The 24,951-nt window shown below is 40.1% G+C and overlaps 1 protein-coding gene and 1 long non-coding RNA gene across 2 annotated transcripts; one reads left to right on the top strand and one right to left on the bottom strand.

The window, feature by feature from the left end:
* Nucleotides 1-1,268: 1,268 nt before the first annotated feature.
* LOC119086353 lies at nt 1,269-15,934 on the bottom strand. The gene is made up of 3 exons (XR_005089617.1): nt 15,846-15,934; nt 3,690-3,835; nt 1,269-2,733 (listed from the first exon to the last, which is right to left on the bottom strand). It is a non-coding gene; the product is annotated as an uncharacterized LOC119086353 (long non-coding RNA).
* On the top strand, nt 15,821-24,951 carry LOC114693038 (putative Dol-P-Glc:Glc(2)Man(9)GlcNAc(2)-PP-Dol alpha-1,2-glucosyltransferase). The gene is made up of 3 exons (XM_028869220.2): nt 15,821-16,104; nt 17,193-17,390; nt 19,201-24,951. Exons 1-3 carry the CDS (start codon nt 15,934-15,936, stop codon nt 20,254-20,256), a joined length of 1,425 nt encoding a protein of 474 aa, XP_028725053.1. The 5' UTR covers nt 15,821-15,933; the 3' UTR covers nt 20,257-24,951.

The raw sequence follows: 24,951 nt of genomic DNA, 5'->3' as shown, positions 1-24,951 counted from the left end.
ACTGGCCTCCTTTCTGTCAGTGTTTGTTCCTTCTACTGCTGTGGATATCGCTCTATATAAATAAAACACTGATGGCCAGTGACCAGACAGGAAGTATAGGTGGGACAAGGAGAGAGGAGAATTGGGGAAACAGGAAAAAGGGGGAGAGACACTGCAGCCACCGCCAGGACAAGCAACATGTAAAGACTCTGGTAAGCCACCAGCCACATGACAAGGTATAGATTTATAGAAATGGGTTAATTTAAGATATAAGAACAGTTAGCAAGAAGCCTGCCACGGCCATACAGTTTATAAGTAATATAAGTGTCTGAGTGATTATTTTATTTGTGGATTGTGGGACTGTGGGGCTTGGTGGAACTTGGAGAGAAGCCCTCCAGCTACATTCTACCTTACACAATGGTGGATGAGGCACAGCTATTTCTTACACATTTTTTCAACGCTCTTCTGTTCTAAATAATGAAAACTCAGTCTTTCAAAAGATGTAGACAAAGGTTATGTATAAACCACAACTTTAAAAAAACAACTAAATTCATGCTATTGGAAAATACCTGGAAACCAAAAAAATTGACATTTGGGGTGTGTGTGGGGGGAACACGTTGAAACAGTGATTGCCTATGTTACCACAAAGGAAAAAGGCCACTGCTGAAAAGCCGTGGTTCTGCATCAGTGGTACTACAGCACAGTACTCCATCTACACAGTGGTACTGCAGCACAGTACTCACATCCACACACTAGTACTACAGCACAGTACTTACATCCACACAGTGGTACTGTAACACAGTACTCATATCCACACAGTAGTACTGCAGCACAGTGCTCACATCCTTACACAGTGGTACTGCAGCACAGTACTCACATCCACACAGTGGTACTGTAGCACAGTACTCACATACTCACAGTGGTACTGCAGCACAGTACTCACATACACACAGTGGTACTGTAACACAGTACTCATATCCACACAGTAGTACTGCAGCACAGTGCTCACATCCTTACACAGTGGTACTGCAGCACAGTACTCACATCCACACAGTGGTACTGTAGCACAGTACTCACATCCACACAGTGGTACTGTAGCACAGTACTCACATACACACAGTGGTACTGCAGCACAGTACTTACATCCACACAGCGGTACTTTAACACAGTACTCACATACACACAGTGGTACTGCAGCACAGTACTCACATACACACAGTGGTACTGCAGCACAGTACTCACATACACACAGTGGTACTGCAGCACAGTACTCACATACACACAGTGGTACTGCAGCACAGTACTCACATACACACAGTGGTACTGCAGCACAGTACTCACATCCACACAGTGGTACTGCAGCACAGTACTCACATCCACACAGTGGTACTGCAGCACAGTACTCACATACACATAACACTTCAAGTGCTGGACACAGAAAAGAAGCATCTAAGCATCCCAAATGTCCCAGTTCCAACAAACATCATTTCTGACTTATCTGTATCCATTAATAACAGCAAAGTATCTCAAAGCATAGATTTGATTAAATGTTCCAAACGAGGCAATAAATTTGTTGGTCATACTTTAAAGTGTCACAAATAATGAAAGCTAAAATTTATTCTTCAAAATAAATGAAGCAAGTCAATTTGTAGTGCTGCGACCTTGCTTTAATAACATGGAGTTTTTAAATCATCCGTTTGCTAACCAAAATCCTGTTACAATCTCTAATAGAGAGCCCTCCGTTCTAGTTTCCTTCCTTATTTTAATGAGGCAGCACTCATTTTCCATGAAATGTTATTTAAAGTGATATTAAGATCAACAGAAATTCATTAAATATTTACTGGGGACATGTCAAACAGAAGACTCATTATTCATGCACCAACAGACTATTTTATAGACTGAAATATTTACATATTCTTGGGCAAAAGGCATTGCACCATGTCAAGCCAATTCTCACATCACATTCCATATCCCTAACATCCAGTCCATCTTCCTCAGTTACCCAGTGATTTTTAACTATTTTTCTCCTCTCCGGATAGCTCAGATGACATTATATCTCATGGCCCTCTCGGCTTATTTTCATCATTTTTCCATGTACGCACTCATTTCATAACAGCTTTTGTATATTTGACATAGAACATGTCATTTCTATCATGTTTAGAAGGTAAGTTAGTTTATTTTGTAACCGTTGAAGCAAAAAAAACTAAGACTAGGAACTTTATACAGTAAGGGCCTTTTTTAAAACTCATAGTACTGAAGGCCCAAGTGTAGAGATTCAGGTTCTGGTGAGGGCCTCACCATGGCTCTGTTTATGATTGTAGATCATAAAGGGGAAATTGTGTGGAAGGGTGTGTGTGCCAGATACAAGGTGCCAGGCTTAATTCATAGCCACCAGTTTTCACAGTGGCTCATCCAGACCGAAAGAGCAAGAAATGCATTAATCCATCTCAATGGCATGTACCTCCCAGAATGGCCACTGGTTTGAAAGCCTCGACAGAACTTGTTTGAGAACAACTCGTGTCTAAACTAGAGCACATGGTAATTGTAGCAACATGATAATTGCAACAACACCAGCAGGTTTTACAGCAGAAACAACATGACCCATATGTCGGCTGCTGTGACTTGATCCTGTATAAGTTTCCATCTGGAATGCAGGCTAAAGAGACATCCTCATGGTAGTGAAGCATCTGGGGCTGAGTCTGCGGAGGCTTTGACACACACTTGAGTCTCATTATTTGCAGTAGTAACGTTTAACTAAGGACAGAGAATAACATATTACAGATTTATTATGAACAACCACGGTGGAAAATTAATATAACCTCCCCAAATTCTCCTAGTCTCAGCACTGTTGTTTAGGCCAAGGCCATTGAATGTTGACACAAAACAAATACAGAGATCAATCCAGATACGGGTACAGATGTGAACTTTCTCCATTAAGGAAAGTATCTACAATTTCCAATAAAGTTGCTTGCTACATTTATGGAAAAAAAAAGAGATAAGTGGTTGATTAGTTGAATCAAAATATTTTTATCTAGCCATTTGGCACATATTTTAACTTGCTTTGAGTATTCAGATTTGGTTAGTTAGTACATGAAGAAACTGTGGGGGAGGCTTGCACTTCCATCCATGAAGGATTGTACACAGACCATGTACACCTAAATAAATAAATTTTACTTCGATCAATTACAGATCTGTAAAATGATTTATTTTTAAAAGAACCCACAATAATAACAGTAACTATAAATCTATGATAAACATAAACTTAGAGTTGAAAAATAAATCATAAGTTTTCCAAAACAGGTCATTGATTAATTGATGTGTGTGTGTGTGTCTGTCTGTCTGTCTCAGTCTATAGCTCACACATATGTGGACTTACTGTGTCGTGTAGGCAGTGTGAGCTACCACACTAAGCTATGATGCAGTTTCTCTGCTGTAGTAGCACTCCTGTTTAAACTACATGACTAGTGGGAATGCAGAGGACCCACTGCACTGGAGGCCCATTCCTGCCGTTTTGTTTTCTCTCCCCCCCAAAAACAAAATCCTAACATAAGAGCTGATTGCAAAACGTGCCAGCTTTTCTGTAAGAATCTTTCTATGCTTGTGAAACGTGTTTCACAGTCTGGTGTATTAAACGCGTGATCCCTATCAGGTAGCTCAATTTGAGGGGATTCTGGGAACTTTAGGAGCCGGGACATCCTTGCAAGAAGTACCTTTGCAGGTCATGTAGAATTCTGAATCTTGTTCATTTCCTTTGCTTTCTGTCACCAACAAGGTGACAAATATTTTCTGCCTCCTGCTCTTTCTGACACGATGTTCTACCAAGTGCTCAAAGCCAAGAGACCATGGACTGAACTCTCTGAAACGAGAAGCCAAGACATTCCCGGTCAGGTTGTTTATAACAGGTATTTTGTCCCAGTGACAAGAAAGTAACTAACACAAATACCATATCCACTTTGTAAGAATATGTGCACAGGGGTGATGCCCAAGCTTCCAGAGGGCAGAAAGAAAGAAGATCAATATACAAACAGGTGCCCTTTCTCTTTGATTAAAAACTTTTATTGTTTTATTTTTATTTCATTGTTATTACTTAGATTTTTTTTTCTCTTGAGAGACAGAGATAGTTTGGATCTGGGTGGGAAGGGGGTTGGAGAGGAACTGGGTGGAATTGGGGGAGGTTAACAGTAATCAGAATATATTGTATGAAAAAAATCTATTTTCAATAAAAGAATATATATACATAAAAAAAGAAAAACTTTTATTGGTATATATTAACTGTGAAAAATAAGGGTTTTAATATAATGGTTCCATACACACACATAACCAACTTTAGACATATTTGCCTATCTGTTACTTTTTTGTTTACAAGTAGATTTTTGGCTTATTCAACCTTCATGTGGCTACTGAGATTTATTTTGTTTTGAGGAACATAATAAGAATTTTATTCCACTGTAGAGAAGGATCTAATGATGGGTCTGTATAAGGAAAGAAGTAGATGCTTAAGCGTGTATTCATGAGAAAAGTGAAAAATTGTGGTGCTTAATAGAAAGTTTATTTTAGGCTATCTGATAAGCAACATTCTGTTTTGTATGTATGATGGGTGCATGTGTATGCATGTCTATTTATGGGTGTAGTTACCTGTGAGGGAGGGCTGGGGGGGGGCGACATCAGAATTCTTCCACTTCCAACCTTGTTGTTGAGATGGAGTCAATCTAGAGATTGCCATTTCAACTAGAGTGGTAGGCCATCAAGCCCTAGGATCTCCCTGTCTCTCCCCTCTGAGGAATGCACTGCCATATGTGGCCTTCACGTAGTGCTAAGGATCTGTGTGCTGGTCCTCATACATTGGTAGCACTTCCTCCACTGTGCCGTCTCCCCATCCCATAGGTGACATTTTAGACAGTCACAAAACACTAGATTTTCAACACATAAAAAAGGGAGAGTGAAGACAGAAGACTGAACATTGGATTAAACGATATTGAGAGGTAGTAGCATGGTCATGTAGCTCCTAAGTCATCAGGTCAAACATGCTTAGTGTCTTCTGAGCATAGGATGAAGTCAAACTTCTAAAATTTAATTTTTAGCTAAAGTTTTGTTACCACAATGCTTTTTAAATTTTTAAATTTTTCTCAAACTATGTACAGAAAAGAACAAATATTCCTCTAATTTCTAATTAATCATATACTGAAAATCATCTCAAAAGCAGTTAAATGAATCAGTGCAAATGAGAAATGAAAGAAGAATAGAATATATGTGAAATACAGGATCACCTTTTGGACCTTAGATCCCAGGGACATAAAATTACTCTGACATTCTGTTATATAGAGAGATCAAAATCCTCATTCCTTTTGATGGCGAGGTGTTTTGTAGTTGTTGGTTTTTGTTTTGTTTTGTTTGGTTTGGTTTTTTTCAACTTGACTCAAGTTGGATTCATTGTGGAAGAATCTTAATTGAGGAACTGTCTCCATCAGTTTGAGCTGTAAGGAAATCTGTGAGGCATTTTCTTGTTTAAAGATTGATGTGAGTCAGGCCAGTCCATTGTGGGCAGTACCAAGTCTGCTGGTACATCTTTGGAATCTTTTTTTCTCACTGTTTGTATTTTCATGTGCTTTTGAAAGTATTCAGGAAGACTTCTGAAGTCAGAAACTTGTATTTAAATGGTTAATACAAATTTTTAAATTTGAAATGGTGGTCCTTGGTTTTATAAGAAAGGAGGCTAAGCAAGCCATGGGAAGCAAGCTAGCAAACACTCCTCCACGTTCTCTACCTCTGTTCTTGCTCAAGTTCTTGCCCTGATTTTCTCCATGATTGACTGGGATCAGGATGTAGAAGTGAAACACATCCCTTTCTCCTCAAATTCCATTTAGCTAAAGTGTTCATCCCATCAACAGAGAAGTAAACCAGTACAGTCTTGGTCTTCATCTCCATCTGGTCACAAATCAGTACTACAGTGTTCTAGACTGGCACCAGTTCACAGCCACATTTTTTAAAATGTAGGCAATAACATCAAGGGCCTTGTGCATACAAAGCAAGAATCTGCCACAGAGCTAAATTCCCAGGCACAGAACATACTTGCAATTGAATTCCAAAGGTACACTAAGTCTAATACACTTGCAATTGTTCTCAATAAGTGACACTATTCTTACCAATCGTTGATTACTTCTTCTCAGCTGTGATCATCATAAACCTCTAAGCCTGTTCTTCTGACTTTACACATTAGTATATCTTGATTTTGTCAGTATTAGACAATCTCAGATGCATACGGATGAGGGGGGCAGATAAAAGTCTATAGTGTAGCTTCAGTTACACATAATGTTCTTCTGACATTCTCTCACTGGAAAGTATTCCAATTTTAAAAATTTATATTAACCATTTAAATACAAGGTTCTGACTTCAGAAGTCTTCCTGAATACATTCAAAAGCACATGAAAACGCAGTGAGAAATAAAGATTCCAAAGAAGTACCAGCAAAGGCTCATGTCATGGATATGACGAGAACTGTACAGGTGAGATGTCAGAAGACAGATAGCAGCTGGACTTTTCAGTCAGAAACTGACAACTGGCTGAAATTCTCTTGCATTTAAATAAAATCATTATTTTGAAACATCCTGCCAATCTGGAGCCACTTAGAGCATTTTAGATGACAACATAGAACCTGTAATAACTATCATGTTTGAAAGTCAACATGTCTCGCTTTCATTCTTGAATAATGATGTGTGAATTATTCTTTTACAATATTTAGTGAAATCCTTTTTTATTTTTTTTGTAAACTTCTTGGGCGATGTTTTCAAATACATACACACAAAACATGTAGGAGTATAAAAGAAGCAAGCAGATAGACTTCATAATATCCCTCCACTGATGTTAGAGCTTGGCTCCTCATGTTGTGAAGGCTTTCCAGCCCAGAAACAAGCAACTCCTGTTCCTGTTAGGATATTGGTACTTCACGCAGCAGCGATATTGTCCAATCACTACCCAAACATTTGCATGGCTTTTCAGAATCATTATAATTGCCATCAAAATTGTCCACTGTAAAAAAAAGGGGGGGACAGCGAATTTAAAAAGGCATCTTAAAAGAGAGCATATTCAAATGAGCCACAACATTTCAACTATCATCAGAGAAAGCAAATTAAAACTAAACACAGTGTCATTACCTATGCACTAGACTGTGTAAGAAAAATCAACAGCATTAGGTGTTGACTAGGGAAACCCCTGACACACACACTGCTTAAAGAAGTATAAATTACTGCAATCATCTCCCAATCCCCCTGCTAATATCTGAACTAGAAAGTGCACACATTTATGAGAACACTACTATGATGTTGGAATATATTCTATAACCTAAGTGTGTGCTTTGGCTATATAATCAAAGTGCATAACTGGGTTTTAAAAAGTGGTTTTCCAGGCAGTGGTGGCGTACACCTTTAATCCTAAAACTGGGGAGGAAGAGGCAGGCAGATCTCTACAGAGTGAGTTCCAGGACAGCCAGGGCTACACAGAGAAACATTGTCTCGTAAAACCAAGACAAAAAGTGGATATCTGTGATTTGCCTTTCCTTTATATCATGGGTGCCCCTCTTTACCTGTTCTTCCAAGTCTGGAGGAAGCACACACACACACACACTGCTCTACTTATCACTGGGTGTTGCACGCTGCACTCATGGTTGGAGAGGACATGAACTTGCATCACATGGTCCCTCTTTGGTGATAATCAGCCTCACATGTCTGAGGGATGCAGGCTTTCTTTCCCACCGTTCAGCTCCCATTGTTAGGATGCTCTGACTTGCTCGAGAGGCTGAGGCAGCTCCAGATCCTGCAGTATTTCCTGCTTCCAGCAGAAGCACAGACCCCTGCTTTGGGAAATCCTGGCCTAAAGCCTTCTTGGCACTCCAACCATAAAGGACAGGTACTTTTCCCTTCTTTCTCCCTCCTACAGGATCTCTGCCTGAGCCCTAGGATGGAAACTCACCTTCCCCAGAGATAAGGATTTTACTTCATGTGATTGATGGGTCCAGGAAAGTATCCAGTGTTCTCTATTCATCCCCAGGGGCAGGCTGCCAATCACATCCATGCAAACTTGCCTCTCTGTCAGACTGTCCAGTCTTTCTCCTGCTTCCAAAATTTCTGGTCTGCTTATAAGACTTTTAGAGACCATAATATAGATATATAGATATAGAAAACAATATATATATATGTATATATATGATGAATTATTGTTAATGATAACTATGAACTTCAAAAGCTAATAAACACAGCCACTCTGAATGGCAGCCTTATTAGGCAACTATCTGATAGCCCATCGGCATGGAGGACTCCTATATACCTGGAAAGGCAATAAACTGGTCCTGATTCCACAGAGGTTGTCATCGCCCTCTGGTGGAAGCAAGTGCTATCGCAACCATTTAATGCCCTAGACCTTTCTCAAACTTTGAATTAATCTGAAACTTGATAATTACAGAAACTACCATTTTGAGACAGTAATAAACAGTAGAGTGTTTCATTTTATTACGTTAAATAAATGTAAATTATTTGATGTGGTCTGCCATCTTATTCAGAGAAAGAATATAAAGCAAACAGGAAGGAGAGGACAGGAGCCACAAATCAGGGAACCCTCTAGTGTGGGTCTGCCTGTGAAAGGAAATTGGCACTAGGTATCTGAACCTAAATTTAATTAATGAAACGCATGTTATCTCTGCTTCTACTAAATCCAAAGCATGACAACAGCTAAAGAATAATCTTCTAAATGTGTTCCAATCTTTTAACCTGCACCAGGTACCAATCACTAGATTTAAAAATGCCCCCATAAGTCTTCTGCTTCTAAAACCAAAGGGACAAGTCTGCCTACCCCACCTCAACTCGTACATCAATTTGGCTGACACCTAGCTTTTCAGATTTTAAATTTGAATGGCAGGACTCAGTTCTAACTCTGAGATTTTTCAAGTTAGACTCTATCACAGTGTCTGTTAAAATGTAAGTTGTGTATACATTCAGATTAGGTCATTGTCACATCTCATTTCTCACGTTGGTGTTTAAATGATTCTGAAACTTCACCACTGTGGCTGTCAGACTCATTTAATAACCAGTTTGTGATACACTCAAGCTTTATGTCAATTAAATGCTCAAAGCCCCAAAACTTCGTGAAGTTTCTGTTTTGTGAATGTTCCTCATCTATAGGCAGCAAAAGCATAAGAAAGCACTTTCTTTCCACATAGAAATCTTCCAAGAGAAAAAAATATATCCAAATATGAACCTATATGGTCAAACATACTAAACTGTATTTGAAGTCCAACTCTCTCACTTCTTGCTGAGTAAGTTAAGTGCATTGGCAATGTTTTATTTTGTGGTAGGGGAGAGCCCAAAGACAAAGAACCAGGAAAGACTCATCCCTCCACGCGAAGGGACAGGAACAAACATGAACAAGACTATCAGAGGAAACAAGGCATCGTGGACATCAGAAAAGCAAGGACATCAGAAAACAAGCACTGCTGTGGAAATCCACATGCCATCTAAGACAGTCACACTTGACTTGTGTGTGGAGTGTTGTATTCCCGTGCATGTGTCATTGTACACAGGTGTGTATGCACACTCGTGTGCCTGCTTGTGGAGGCCAGGCATTGATGACGTCATACTGCTCTCTATTGCTCTCCACCTTAATTTTTTGAGACAAGGTCCCAAAACTGATGTAGAGCAGTGGTTCTCAACCTTCTGTGAAAAGGTGTGATCGTTTAGTGCAATGCTTCATGTGGTGCTGAGCCCCAACCATAAAATTATTTTCATTGCCGCTTCATAACTGTAATTTTGCTACTTTTATGAATGGTAATGTAAATATCTGTATTTTTAATGGTCTCATGTGACCCCTGTGAAAGGGTTATTCAACCCCCAGGTTGAGAACCACTGATCTAGAGCTTACCAATTTTGCTAAACTGGCTGACTAGTGAAGCCTCAGGATCGTTCTGTTAAAATTACAGGCATGGGCCACCATGCCTGGCTTTTTTTTTTTTCCAGCTGTTGTTATCTGAACTCAAGTCTTCATGCTTAGCATTTTACCTATCAAACGGTCTCTGCAGCCCCATATGTGATTATTAAGTGAATGGCTAACCCTTAGCATTTTGTTCAATTCTTAACCTTCTGCTTCATGAGTTCCAAGGCACTGGCTTGAGGACTCAGATTTGTTACAGGTTCTTGGGTGCTGCTAGTGTTGCTGGTCTGGGGGCTGGGAATCACATTTTAAGAGTCAGAAATATATATATATTTCCCTTTGGGTTATATGGTGCAACTTTCTAAACGACCAGCAATTAATGTTTATTTGAGATGCTCAGGGCCAGAATTGGAACAGCTCCAGAAAAGCAGAAAGATTTGTCCCCCTCACCATAACTTCAATATTTTCAGTAAAATACTTGCTAATACTTTTTTTGTGACAAGGGCTATAAGTTGCCTATAGTGACTCTGTAATGGTACCTAGGATGAACTTTGTCTTGCTGAGTGCCAGTACCTGGAAGAGGGAACCTAAGAAAAACAATTCTACCCGGGCGTTGGTGGCGCACGCCTTTAATCCCAGCACTCGGGAGGCAGAGCCAGGCGGATCTCTGTGAGTTCAAGGCCAGCCTGGGCTACCAAGTGAGCTCCAGGAAAGGCGCAAAGCTATACAGAGAAACCCTGTCTCAAAAAAAAAAAAAAAACAAACAAACAAAAAAAAAAAAACAAAAAAAAACCCCCACAATTCTGTGAAGAAAAACAACTCATGGGTACTGGTTCTTTGCAATGGCCAAGCTGACCTTGCTATTTTTTACTAATTGCACATTTTGGCTTTCGTGACTATCTCTTAGCTTGCAGCTGAGAAGGGAACCTTGAAGACTGCTGCCTTAGTTAGGGTTCTATTGTTGTGATGAGACACCATGACCATGGCAACTCTTAAGAAGGACAGTTAATTAAGGGTGGCTTACAGTTCAGAGGTTTAGTCCATTATTGTCACGGTGGGAGTATGGTAGCCCACAGGCAGACGTGGTGCTGGAGAAGGAGTTTTAAGTTCTACATATGGACGGGCAGGCAGCAGGAAGAGAATGCCACACTGGGCCTGGCTTGAGCATCTGAAACCTCAAAACCTGTCCCTGGTGACACACTTCCTCCAACAAGGCCACACCTCTGAATAGCGCCACTCCCTATGAGCGTATTGGGGCATTTACTTTCAGCCACCACAACTTTCCAGCAAGGATGTGTTTTTTTTTTTTTTCTTAAATAAGGGTCCTGAGAAAGGCTCAGGTATAAGACGAATTGCTAAATGGTCTTAATAATAATAATAATAATAATAACCCAGAGTCAGATAGTAGGGTGAAAACTGAGAGATCAGAGAAATAGAACAAGCCAAGCCACAAGTTCTTGCTGCTAGGAAATCCTTAGCCCAAAAGAGAGTTACTTCCTGTATACTCACGCCTTATATACCTTTCTATGCTCTGCCATCTTACTTCCTTTCTCTGCCCAGCTACATCACCTCCTCTTTCTACCCAGCTCTATCCCTTCCTGTCTGTTTGTACAGACCTCCAGACCTCTATGGTTAACTAGCACTGGGATTAAAGGCCTGTGAAACCACACCTGGCTCTGTTCCCAGTGTGGCCTTGAACTCACAGAGATCCAGATGGATCTCTGCCTCCTGAATGCTAGGATTAAAGGCGTGTGCTATCACTGCCCCACCTCTATGTTTAATACAGTGGCTGGCTTTTTCCTCTGATCCCCAGAAATGCTATGTTGGGATGCACACATAAAATATCACCACACTCAGGACTGTAAGTAAGTCCTGAATACCTAGGTGTAGTTAACAGCCGGCTGGAATACAGATTTTCAATAGACTGTGTCTGAGTGGTCTTTTCTGGTGGGAGCCCCACAACATTTTGAACTGAAATTTTGTGCATGTTTGGTTTCATTTAGAACTTTCCCTTTGCTTATTCCCCAATGATAACACAACAGCCAAAGATGGATTTCAAGTCTAAAATTGCGTTTTGGAGGCTACTGTGTAGGATATTGGCTCAAGTTGCAGTCCCCCCCCCCCCCCCCCCCCCCCGTAGCTAGAAGCAATTGTCACTTCACGAAGTAAAACAGCACTGTTACCATCAAGTAGCCAAAGTTTGATTCAGCAATAAGTGAAGAAAGATGGTAAGGCAGGCTGTCTATCCTGAAGTATCTGACAATACTTCAATGTAAGAGGGCACTTACAGACATTTTTTTACTCACAAGTGTAGTATTTAGGGGGACCCTTATTCAGAAATAGTGCATCATTCACAAGTACACTTTTTGTTCACTAAACTAAGACTATCTTAATTATTAAGGTGCATAAATTCATATGGCAGTGATAATTGCCCTTCCAGAGGACTGGGGTTTAATTCCCAGCAGCCACAAGGCAACTCACAGCTGTCTGTAACTCTAGTTCCAAGGCATGTTCCAACAGCCATGGCAAAACACCAATGCATATAAAATGAAAAAAAAAATCCAGTTTCTAAAAATAGGTCTAAGGAAATACAATGTACATCATTAAAACCTCTGTAGTAACTATTTAATGGGATATCTTGATTTAGGGGCAAAATTTAGGAAAATCTTTAGAGTTTATCAAGACATGTTCCTTATCAGCTGGGAGAGGTGGCCCATGCCTTGAATCCCAGGAGGTAGAGATAGGCAGATCTCTGAGTTTGAGGACATGAGGACAGCCTGGTCTACAGAGTGAGCTCCAGGATAGCCAGGAGCTATCCTGGCTATTATATAGAGAAACCCTGTCTCAAAAAACAATGTTACTTATCATCTAGAGGTCTTGAGTAGGCTCATTTTCTCTGAGAGTTGAAGACTTTAAAGACGGGGAAATCTTGGACAGCAGAACGCAGCAAAGAGATTCAGCACATAAAGAAAAGGTTATTAGGGGTGAGGAAATACACACACACACACACACACACACACACACACACACACGACACACATAGAGAAAGACTCTCTGCTGCAAAGCAGAGGCGGGTGGTGTAAGAAGTAAGAAAATAAGTCAGTGTAGGAAAATCAATGGACTCATTTTGATTCCAAAAAGGCGAGGGCAGACTGTATTAGTCTGAGAGGGTGGCACCCACAGCTCAGTATCAGAGGGTATGGAAGGCACCATGCAGGGTCTGGGGGTGGTTGGCTTCATGAGGCTCAGAAACTGCTCTTTATTGGGATAAACTTCAGGGTACTAGTTAAATTAGATTGCCTAGTTTTGAGGCCTCAGGGCTGGGGCCATGTAGTAACTGTTAGCTAATTTCCAGTATTCCATGGGGAACTGGTTTCTGGAAGCCTTGGGCCTATCTTATGGCCCTGGTTTGGGGTGGGAAATTTCCTTTAGATGCGAAAACAAAGCCAGGTCTCTCTTTGAAAGTTGTGGGTTTTAATGGTCTTGGGGGAGTCTTCCTCCCCTAATTTAGGATTGGAACAAGGTGGGGCTTGAACGTGTCAGACTGGTCCACGGGCATGGGGGTCCTTAATGGTGGCAGAAAAAGCTGCCAGGCTTTTGTCTCAGGTCAGGACGCTGAGGAAGAAGCCAGCTATCTTGGAGGTCCACCATCTTTATTATGTAGTGATGGCCCTCTCCCTAGGTCTGTCTATGTGAGAATCTAACTCCCAGTCCCTCAGAGTGTCAGAATCCAAACTTGTTGAAGTATAGATATGTAGTGGGTAGCCATTCCAGCTTGATTCTGGAAGTTCCAACCCCCATTGAGACTCTGGCAACTGTCACGCCTACGAGGCGGGGCCAGGGGAGGCGCCTGCAGACCTGAGAGCTGGATGGGCCAGCGCTCTCTCTGTGCCAGGACACTGAATGGTGAAGATGGACTGTGCAGAGCTCCGGAGAACACCGCTGGACTTCGATACACCTTCCCAAGACCCTACAACCTACCTATTACTTAATTTGTGAGTTACGCCATTAAATAAATATCCCTTTAACTACGTGGAGTGGCCAAAATAATTTCTCCAATATAGATAATGCCTTCAGTTGTAACTATTAAAGAAGTGAACTTCTAATCCCAGAGTTTCTTGCATCTGGAAATGACTGTGTCTTGAGAGAGTATTTATACTGCACTTTTCTATTTACAATGCTCTCCAGCACATTTTGATATCATCTGTCTGTAAAGTGAACTCTTGGAACCAATGAGCTTAATTTGAGTCTCTCACAGGAGCAAGACAGGGTAGGGGCAAATTACCGGTGGTTACACCATGGAAAAATTTGTCCCTTTCCCTATTGACCATTAACTGCTTCTAGATGTGAAGTTTTTCCTTCTGATGCAATATATGTTTTTCCACTTGGTTGATGGAACAGAGGTGGGATATAAATTTAAATTGCAAGTGATGAAAAACATTCAGTTCAGTAGAAGTTATGATGATAAACCATAAGACTATAGTTACAACTCTTAGTCCAATTCCTACCCCTCTCCTAGATGGTCATTTTCTACATAATTTCAGGTATATTACCTATTGTCATCTTGTTTCCATAGACAAACTTAAATAAATTAGAAAAGGTACCTAGCAGTTCTGAAACTTTACCTTTGCTTGCAACATTCCAGTTAACCAAGGAGAGTGGGGAGCATATATATAGGAGTAGGATCTCTAAGTAAGTTCTTGGTAGCAATTATTATGAGACTGTGAGCATAAAAAGGTAATCTTGTGCTACTCCCTTCAGAAATTGTCCATTACATCTAGCAAAGGCCAGAAGCCTCTATGGTGTGTATTGTCATAACTGTATGCATGGTCATGATTGAGCCAGCATACTAGGTCTGAGGTCAAGTGGTTGTAGTCTAAATTATCTGGAAATGATCTCAAATTGGTAAGTGTAACCTAGGCTCAGAAATCAAAGCATGGGCTCAGCTGTTTTGTGATGAGTGGCTGGCTGCCAAGAGCAACCTGAGATTAGCAGAAGTCTTTTCCAACAAAACATCACCAACCACACTCAAAACATACTTTATCTTCAGCTTCCTTCAAATATCTTCTCAATCTTCAGTCTCAACTCCAATCTCAGAATAAAGGGATTATGCGAGGCCTACCTAGCCTACAACTTTATACATGTGAGCATCATTTTGAGACCACACACATAAATATTCCATAGTACCACACATTAGGAGACTTAAGGCCACATTTTAGGAGAATGCACTACAACAGAGATGGATATTAATGACTTTATTATTTATTTTTTAAGGAAGTATCCTACACTGTATCTTAGGCTGATCTGGAACTAGGAGTACTCCTCCTGCCTCAGCCTCTCAAGTACGAGACTACAGGTGTGAGCCACCACCCACGGCAAAAGCCACTCAAATTATATCCACAGAGAAGTGTTCCTCACCTAAAACGCACAAACTCTGAACGTTAGCTCAATCTCACCAGCGTGGGCACGCTGCCCCCTGTAAACTAATAGGCTCTTCAAGAGGGGAAGTCACCTGGCAGCGAAGGGCTGTTTGCCTGTTTCAGTCAGAACGCGTCAATCTTCCCTACCCGCCAGAGACGGCAGGATGCAATAGATAGTAATGAAGGTTCTAGCAATTCATCTCACTGGCAATTGGAGAACAGCAATAACTGGAAACAAATGTAGTTTGGGAGCTGGGAGGTTAGAAAGAAAGCTGGGGATGCTCGCTGCCTTCTAAGAGCAACAGAGGGCGCAAGAACCGCTTCCTCTGCAGAGCCTCCAGGCAGCCGTTCCCGCGCCTGAGCCGAGACCCGCCCCTCCCTCCGGCTCTGGCCAGTCTGAGAGCTCTGAGCCAAGTGATTGACAGGACCACCGACCGGCGCGTTGCAGAAATGTTCCCCTCCGGAAACAAGACCTCCTTAGGCTTCCGTCCAACGCTTGCCCAGCATCCCTTGCGTGCGGGCCCTGCCGTACCTCGTCCGGGCGCCGCCGCCGGAGCCTTGCGCGCTGCTTTTTGAGCGCGCGTCTGCCCGGGGCTGGGCCCGGGCCGCGGCCGCGCGGGATGGCGCAGCTGGAGGGCTACTACTTCTCGGCCGCCTTGAGCTGCACCTTCCTCGTGTCCTGCCTGCTCTTCTCCGCCTTCAGCCGCGCGCTGCGCGAGCCCTACATGGACGAGGTCTTCCACCTGCCGCAGGCGCAGCGCTACTGCGAGGGCCGCTTCTCCCTGTCGCAGGTTGGTCCCTTGCTGGCCCTGCCCCGGGACGGACTCCTCCTCCCAACCTGTGTGTGTGTGTGGCCTTACCACTCCCCGTCTGCCCTCCCAGACTCCAAACGTGCAAGGCACCCCGGGTAACGACGGATCGTGCCCAGCCTGGAGATCTATGGCTTGTTAGGTGAATTTGTTTGTTAGGTGAATGCTAAGTCTAGAGCAGGCCATGCGAGACAGGCGGACACCAAATGGCAGCTCCTCTTGGCAACTGACCCATTTGCCTCCCTAAGTCTCACGACTAAGAGGCATGCAGGTGCCCCTTGAAAAAATGCAGACAAGGAAAAAAAAGAAAGAAAGAAAGAAAGAAAAACACACACCTAAAGCTTACCTATGAGGTGTTCCACTCAGTATTTTGGACGCGGAATGGAGGATCTTAGGCCACCAAAAAGTGATAGTTTCATTATCACTTCATCCTTGGATTCCCCGCCCCCCCAAACTTACTGTTGTCTGGATATATTGGCAACGAGTCAGATTGCATCATTTAAAAAATATGTTTGATTACATAAACATGCATAGTGCGAAGATAAACGTACCATTCCTCCTCTCATGAACACACTATGGGTTACTGCTTCAAAATATAAAGTCTGTTGAAGAAAAGCCTGATTTCTTGGTGCTGTTGCTCATAACCTTTGCCATTTGAAGGATCACTAGCCTGCAAAATAATAGTAATTACAGCCTCTCATACAGGATGTATTATTGTAATATGTAAGACAGCGCTAAACCCAAGTCCTAAACTGACAGGTTTTGTGATTAGAAATCTTGTAATGCAGTCTTTCTAAATACATCAGGATCCTTAAGATCCACCAGAGTCCAACTACTGTTTGCCTGGCTTGTAAAATTAGGGCCTATGCAGTTTAGTCACAAAATACATGTGGGCACTAAATCTTAAAAATAAAACTTCAAGACATCTCTTCTGCCAGGACTTATTTAAATGTCCTAGAATATCGTCTCCAAATTCTTCATTATTGGAACAAATGGAAACTGATTTCTGACATATTTTATCAATGAGGTCCTTATGGCTTCTGCTTCACTGTTGGTCTTTTCTTTTTAAGTGGGATCCCATGATTACTACGTTGCCCGGCCTGTACCTGGTGTCAGTTGGAGTGGTCAAACCTGCCAGCTGGATCCTGGGATGGTCTGAACATGTGGTCTGTTCCATTGGAATGCTCAGATTTGTTAATCTGCTCTTCAGTGTTGGCAACTTCTACTTACTGTATTTGCTTTTCAGAAAGGTGCAACCCAGAAACAAGGTATGTTCTGAATAAAGTTCCTGCAAGTTTCTGTGCAGTCAAGTTCACAATTATGAATTGGTTTTATATAGAGGGAAATGTCCAACAGTTAGCTTTTGTGTATGTTTTCTAAAGCTAAATGGATATTCTCTACTTATATGTAGAAGGTATATATATTTAAATATGGGAATAACTTTATTTGAAAATCTAAGGTGTTTGTTAGGGAACTAAACCGATTTAATAATTCCATGTTTTCTTAAGGAAATTCGATCCTCTTTAGTGGAAATAAATTTTAGCTGAGGGAGTTTGATGTGATTTCATAATGCAAGTCTTGGAGATAGATTGCCTGGGTTTAAATTCAATCCTGGCCACCACTTATATTAACGTGAACAAATTACCCTTTTGTGATTTTATGCCTTTATCTATTTGAAATAATTTAAATTAAATATCAATAGTAATAATAAATTTTACTTCATTGAATTTGTATTAAGAGTAAAGGAGCTTAATAAGTGGAAATTGCTTAGGCTAGTACCTAACAAGGTTTTAATAAATGTTAACTGTGACAGTAATGTTTACTAAGGTCTTTTTAGTAGTATGAATTATGAAAAGGGGCTAAGGGTACGTGACAGGAGCAGAGAAATACTGTTGCAGCCTGGTGGGATGAAGGGAGAAAGGATGGCTTTTCGAAGGCTTCATAAATGGCACCTGTGTTGAACCTAATGTGGGTTAAAATTGACAGATAAGAAGGTAATCTTGATAGAAACAGTGTCAGCAAAGGGAATTACTGTTTAAAATGATAAGGTTATGAGTTACAGTGATGTGAAGCAGGAGTGACGCCATGAATGTGTTTTCCTGTGACTTTGATTTCCTGTGGGTTTTTTCCTTTAATAGTTTTAATTATATGATTGTAAATTACACAGTTTCCATTATTTAGTATTTTGTGTAAAACCGTTTACAATACAAAAGATCTTCAAAAGGAACAAGATGTAGCATATATGTTCCAAGTTTACTGGCTGTTGTGGAGCTTTGTCTATTTGTTGAGACAGGGTCTCACTATGTAGCCCTGGCTGGCCTCAAACTCTCTGTGCAGGTCTGACTGTCCTAGAACTCATAGAGATCCACCTGCCTCTACTTTCTAAGTTCTGAGATTAAAGACATGTATCACCACACCTGGCCTGAGGAGGAATTTAATCAAAGGATTGGCATGGTCTGACTTTATGTGATAGAGTGAAGGATACAGTTCAAAGAGATTCAAAACAGTTGCGTTCTGAAATTGTCAAGAAAAGCTAAAAGAAAACATTTGAGTTTAGAGCAGGCCTAAAATTATTTATTTATTTATTAGGAAAGATCCTTGTAATTTCATTATACAAAAGGTAAGATTACCAGGCAGGGTGATTAATACTATTTACACATTTCAGTTTTCTCTAGAGATTTGAAGGCTATCCTTACAGGGTTGGGTGAGACTGACTAAGAACTAAGTTCAAGGTAGCATTGCTGTATGTGTCTTTACTGTGTTCGCTTCACCTCTGTATCCCATGTACCCTAGTCCAGGATCTTGTATCCAGTGACCCCTAAATGACTTGCTCAGTGATTCAAAAGATTTTAAGTTTTTTTTTTAAGAGTTTAGCCGTCTTAGTATCTTAATGGTTTCCAAGCTGATTAATGTAATTAGAAATTACCAGAGGTATTCTTATTCATGGTGTTGCAAAGCCAAAAATATGATTCATTTGAATTAACTTGAGTGAGCTTTAAATACATCTCTTCATTAATTCTACAGAAATGGTGTATTTACTTTACCCTAAAAATAATTTTTTTTTCTTTTTCCTTCAAGGCTTCTTCAAGTATCCAGAGAATTTTGTCAACATTAACGCTTGCAGTATTTCCGACTCTCTATTTCTTTAACTTCCTTTATTACACAGAACCCGGGTCTGTGTTCTTCACTCTCTTTGCTTACTTGATGTGTCTTTACGGCAATCATAGGACTTCAGCCTTGCTTGGGTTTTGTGGCTTCATGTTTCGTCAGACCAACATCATCTGGGCTGCCTTCTGTGCGGGACACATCGTGGCACAGAAACTCAGTGAGGCCTGGAAAACTGAGCTGCACAAGAAGAAGGAAGAGAGGCTTCCCCCCATTAAAGGACCGTTTTCGGAACTCAGAAGAGTTCTTCAGTTTCTTCTGGTGTATTCCATGTCGTTTAAGAACCTGAGTGTGCTTTTCCTTTTGACCTGGCCCTACGTCCTTCTGGTGTTGGCGTTTGTGGTTTTTGTAGTCGTCAATGGTGGGATTGTGGTTGGTGACCGGAGCAGTCATGAAGCCTGTCTTCATTTTCCTCAGTTATTCTACTTTTTCTCGTTCACTGCTTTTTTCTCCTTCCCTCACTTACTCTCTCTTACAAAAGTCAAGACTTTCCTTAGCTTAATTTGGAAACGTAGAGTTCAGTTCTCTGTGATTATGCTAGTCTCAGTGGTTTTTGTTTGGAAATTCACTTATGTCCATAAGTATTTACTGGCGGACAATAGGCATTACACATTTTACGTGTGGAAAAGAGTATTTCAGAGACATGAAATTGTGAAATATTTACTAGTTCCAGCCTACATGTTTGCTGGTTGGGCCATAGCTGACTCTTTGAAATCAAAATCAATTTTCTGGAATTTAATGTTTTTTGTATGCTTGGTCGCTTCTACAGTTCCTCAGAAACTACTCGAATTCCGTTACTTCATTTTACCTTACATTATTTATAGGCTTAACATACCTCTGCCTCCCATATCTAGACTTGTTTGTGAACTAGGTTGCTATACAGTTGTTAATTTTCTAACTTTTTATATCTTTTTGAACAAGACTTTTCAGTGGCCAAATAATCAGGACATTCAAAGGTTTATGTGGTAATAGTAGGAATATTTTGAATTTTAAAAGTAGACTATTTCTACAACAAATAACTGGGTAAGTAGAAATGGAATTCCTTTTAGGTAAATTCAGGGAAGTTGAGTGAAAAGCATTAAGTTTGAGACCAGCTTAAAAGTCTGAATAGTAGTCATAAAGTTGCTTACAGTTGTCTTGAGGAGTACTGGTACTGCCAGCTTCTCACAGGCGTGGGGACTTTTCCTGTGTGTGTGTGTGCACATTGAGGGGCCTGGGTGAGCTCCGCAGCACGAGAACTAATTGACTGATTTTTCTTGTGTAAAGAACATCAAAAAAAAGAAAAAGAAAAAGAAAAAAAGAAAAGAAAACTGTTTACAAATGATCCAGTAGTATTTTTGAAGTGGGCAGATATTGCAGTAAATGTAACTCTAGTCTTAAACTAGAATGGATTTACAGACAGCAAGTCATGAGCTAGAGGCTTTGGGATACTTAGGAATCAGTTTTTTAAAATACAGAAGTGATGAAGCCATTTGAACTAATTCCTGATTTGATGTTTATACAGGCCAAAGATAAAACAACACCTTTTACAGATAATCTTTCTAAAATACATTGCTCTGTTAGTTACCTAGAGATCCTGTACAAAAAGGACCACAAACCTGTGGCTTAAAACTTTTCCTCACGTACTTACAGGTGCAGCACCTAGATTCCAAGTGTGGCCAGAGCTAGTTCATCCCAGAGACGGAAGTCCTCGCTCAGCTCACTCCAGCAACTCTTTGCAGGGGCCTTACATTTCCACAGGTCCCTCCAGCTGCCTGTGTCTTCGTAAGGTTGTCTCTACTGTTTTCTTGTTCAGATAATACACCTTTGAATTTAGGGAGCTTCTGTCTGATTCAGGGTGACTACCTGAAGACTTGGTTATATCTGTAAAACTTCTTCAAGTTGGATCCCATTCACAGGTTCCAGGTACACATGATTTTGTGTGTGTCTGGAGGGGGATGTAGTAACTTTTTAGGAGATGTCGTTGCTGAGATCTTTTAAGTAAAAGTTTGTCTTTAGCTAAGAGGCCAAAAACAAACAAAAAAGATGTCTGAATTCTTATAATTTACATTTGTCCCTCTTACCCAATCAAACCAGAAGAACTCAGAGGTGAGAAGTCGTTGGTTTAGCTTTATTTAGAGAGTATAATTTAGGGAACACTATTGGGTGTGACTCTGGGGTTTTCTTTGTCTGTTGGTTTTGTGCTTACTGTTTATTCATTTTATTAATATGAATTTATTAATTTGTTTTATTAATGGAAGTTTATTCATTCAGTTGTCACTCCCTCACAGACACTGTCAGCTAGTTGTGTGCTGTGACTGGAAACCCAGGACTGTGAATAAAGCTTACTTTTTAGCCCATTTTTCTTTCTGAGCTTTACACATGCATACATGTGCATGTGTGCATGCATGCAGACACACACACACACACACACACACAAAGGGACCAAAAACTTTGCTTTTATTGTTGGATTATGTTTTCTTGAGTTTTAAATGTGTAGTATACAGGTTTAAAAACTACTTGGGTAAAAGTTACAAATGTCGTACAGAATGGTCAGTGAGCACAGACCATTGCTTTGCTTCATACTTAGAAGTAAATCACAACAGTGATTGAGTTGTGGTCAGATCAGAAAGCATACTCCATTTCTGCTTTCATGATGGATTTATTATGATAGAGAACTAAGTCCAGGAAGGTGAAATTGCAAACAAGTGCACTTGAATAAAGCAGCTGCTGTCTGCTGCTCTTAGGCCAGGCCTTTTATATCTAGGCACACTGAGGGGATGGAGGAAGCGCTTTGTCCCATGTGATGGAAGGAGACTGCTTTTAGAGGTCCTACTCCCTTTCACTTGTAGGTGTTGAGTCACTTGAATTAGGGGACATTGTAGAGGTCTACAGGGAGAGAAGAGGGTATTCTGCACCGCTGTCTAAAGTATTGAAAGTAGGACTTAGCATTTCAGAACGGAATGCCGTGGTTAAAAGGTGCTACTTATTTTTCACTATGATTTTAAAAATGGATGCATGCTGATACTTTTTATTAGGTAGATAGATGCTCGGTTAAATTTTCTTGGGCAGTTGCCAGGAAGGTGGTCATTTGCTGGTGAATTTCTCAGTCTTTGTCACTAAATGAGTATGTGAGAAAAATAAGCTTTGCACAGCAGCTTTTGCTTTGGTTGTTCAAAATAACAGATTCATCTCTGGGAAACCATTTCGCTTGGAAAGAGCCTTGCTTTTATAGATACTGTATTTCTGAAAAAGTTTTACATTTTTCAAGAATTGTCAAGTATTTTTATTAAATTAATTGAATTTATTGATTAATAAGTGACTATAAAGGGGCTCAGTGATTAAAAGCACAAACCACTCTTGCAGGGGACCTTAGAGTGCTTCCTAGCCCTATATACGGCAGCACACAACCACTTCGAATTCAACCTCTAGGAGTCTTTAGTCCTCTGGCTTCTGCAGTCACCTGTACTCCCCTGCACATACCCTTACTGCCCCCACACATAATTAAGTTAACAGTTCTAAAAGGTGATTGTAGAAAACATGTACCACCCGCTGAAGGGCTTGTGGGCCATGCAGTCTTATCACTCCTCTTCCTATTGATTATTTTAAAGTGTCTCTTAGTCTTTACCTTGAGTTGTTTTAGGCTCAGTAATCAGTTTAACCAGTTCTACTTTATGTGAAAATCCATAGGCATAGACTCTCATTTTCAGATATATTAGTTTGTGTGCAATATATTTTGCTCACATTTATACTTTCCCTGGGTGCCCCTTTTATGACTGTGTCTCACTAAATGATGTGGAGAGTGCTCTTTACACCTAGTACATAATATTGCAAGAGGAATTATTGTTCTCACAGTTATCTGTGTCTATTCTGTTATAAAATACCTGCTATAAACAAATGTAATTTATTTCTGGTGAATAGCTTAGAATGTGATATATTTCTAGTGTGAACTTAACTGACTTGACATTATGTTCATCATAATTGTCCGGAGAGAAGAGAAGGGATCCACAGCTTTAAAGTAGAATTCCTAAAGAGTGAACATATATTTTAGGTCCAGTTCAAAACTGTATTCAGATAAAAAGAGTATAGATCATCATTATCTTTGAAGCAATTAGAACTTCTTTAAATGGTTAAAGCAAGTGTAATGTATACAATATTTTACATTAGAGGAAATTAAAATAAGATTGTAGAAAAAATGTACTTGATTTTGGTTCCAGAATAAAAAGACAAATTGTTGAAGGACAGTTGTTTTTTCCTAATCACAAATGAGAATGTTATATCTGAACTCTAGTTAGTGTCTGATGTGGGTCTTACCCATTTCAATGAGGATTCATGCCCTATTCTATATCCATAAAACTTATAAACACACCATATGTTCTATATCAGGTAAATGTATATTGAATGGAGTTTTCAGCATAGAAGGAAGCAAATATCCTAGAAAAGTACTATTATTACTAACCTAATCTTAGGAAGTAACTCATTTTACAATGAGACACACCCCCCACCCCTTTTCTGCCTGTTTTCTGAGTGTTAATTTCAGTAGTGTTCAGTGCAGACATGCACATTTAGTTGTGTATGTACTGCCTACACTAGGGTATGATTTTAATACTATTTTAAATACCAAGTCATCTCAATAACTATAATAGAAGTTTTGACAATTTATGATACTTTAATCATGAAATTTCAACCAGTTAGAAACATCTGGTGTTCAGCTGTTTTAGCTCTAGGAAGGAAAGAATTACTTTTATTTGGGTGCTTTTTATGTATTTGAATTTGATGGCCATATATTGTTGAGAAATATATAAATTAGATACTGATGACATTTCTTAACATACCCATGAATCCAGCACTAAATGCTTGGAAGTTATTTTTAAAGTAAGTTTTGTGGTAATTTGGTAATCTGATAATATTGTTATATTATTTTAAAATGAGATACTGATTGGTGGTAATTTTTTTGTTCCTTAGACTCTGTTAAACCAAAAGTAGTTAGGGTATTTTTTTTTTCAAAAATGTAATATTAAATACTACATTGAACTTGCATTCAGAATTTGATCAGTTCAGTTTATTTGAGCCATGTGTGTACCACTGTTTAAGATGAGCAAGAACGAAAAGAAGAATTACAGTAGTTGTCTTTATCTATCGATGATGTTTTACTGGTTGAGATGTGTCTGTCTGTCTGTCTGTCTATCTATCTATCTATCGTCTATCTGCCTACCTACCTATCTCTATGCTGTCTCACTCACATGGCTATGATGTAGATGCTGATTTCTTATTAACCAGTGAAGAAGCTGAACATCAGGCATCCCTGGTGACTCTCCAAAGTCTATTTATTCCTTTTGTAATTGAACATAAAGCTGTGAGCTTTTGCTGTTCTGCCTCATGGTCAAAGTTAATTAAGAGAAAATAGGAAGCGAGGTCTCTACTAGTCAGACCTCTCGTGGCACGGTACTGGATAACTTACATGTTTCTGAAAATGTCAAGTTTTTCAGAGGAACACAAATAAAATGACAAATACTTAAATGGTTTCATTACAAGGCAAATTGTAAAAACATTCTTGGTGTTTAACTTAGAACAACAGCTCCTATAATAATAAATTCTTAGAATTATTTGAAAGCATTCTACATTGCTTTAAAGTAAATCAGAGGTCAAAAAATATATTTACACACACACACACACACACACACA

The sequence above is a fragment of the Peromyscus leucopus genome, chromosome 20, assembly GCF_004664715.2.
Source record: "Peromyscus leucopus breed LL Stock chromosome 20, UCI_PerLeu_2.1, whole genome shotgun sequence".
Lineage (NCBI taxonomy): Eukaryota > Metazoa > Chordata > Mammalia > Rodentia > Cricetidae > Peromyscus > Peromyscus leucopus.
The sequence above is the reverse complement of the archived record's forward strand: the minus strand, read 5'-3'. Positions and strand labels throughout refer to the sequence as shown.

Coding starts and splice junctions, on each gene's coding strand:
- LOC114693038 (XM_028869220.2), top strand. CDS start 15,934: ATGGCGCAGCTGGAGGGCTACTACTTCTCGGCCGCCTTGAGCTGCACC. Junction 16,105..17,192: donor GCCGCTTCTCCCTGTCGCAG/GTTGGTCCCTTG, acceptor TTTCTTTTTAAG/TGGGATCCCATGATTACTAC. Junction 17,391..19,200: donor AGGTGCAACCCAGAAACAAG/GTATGTTCTGAA, acceptor TTTTCCTTCAAG/GCTTCTTCAAGTATCCAGAG.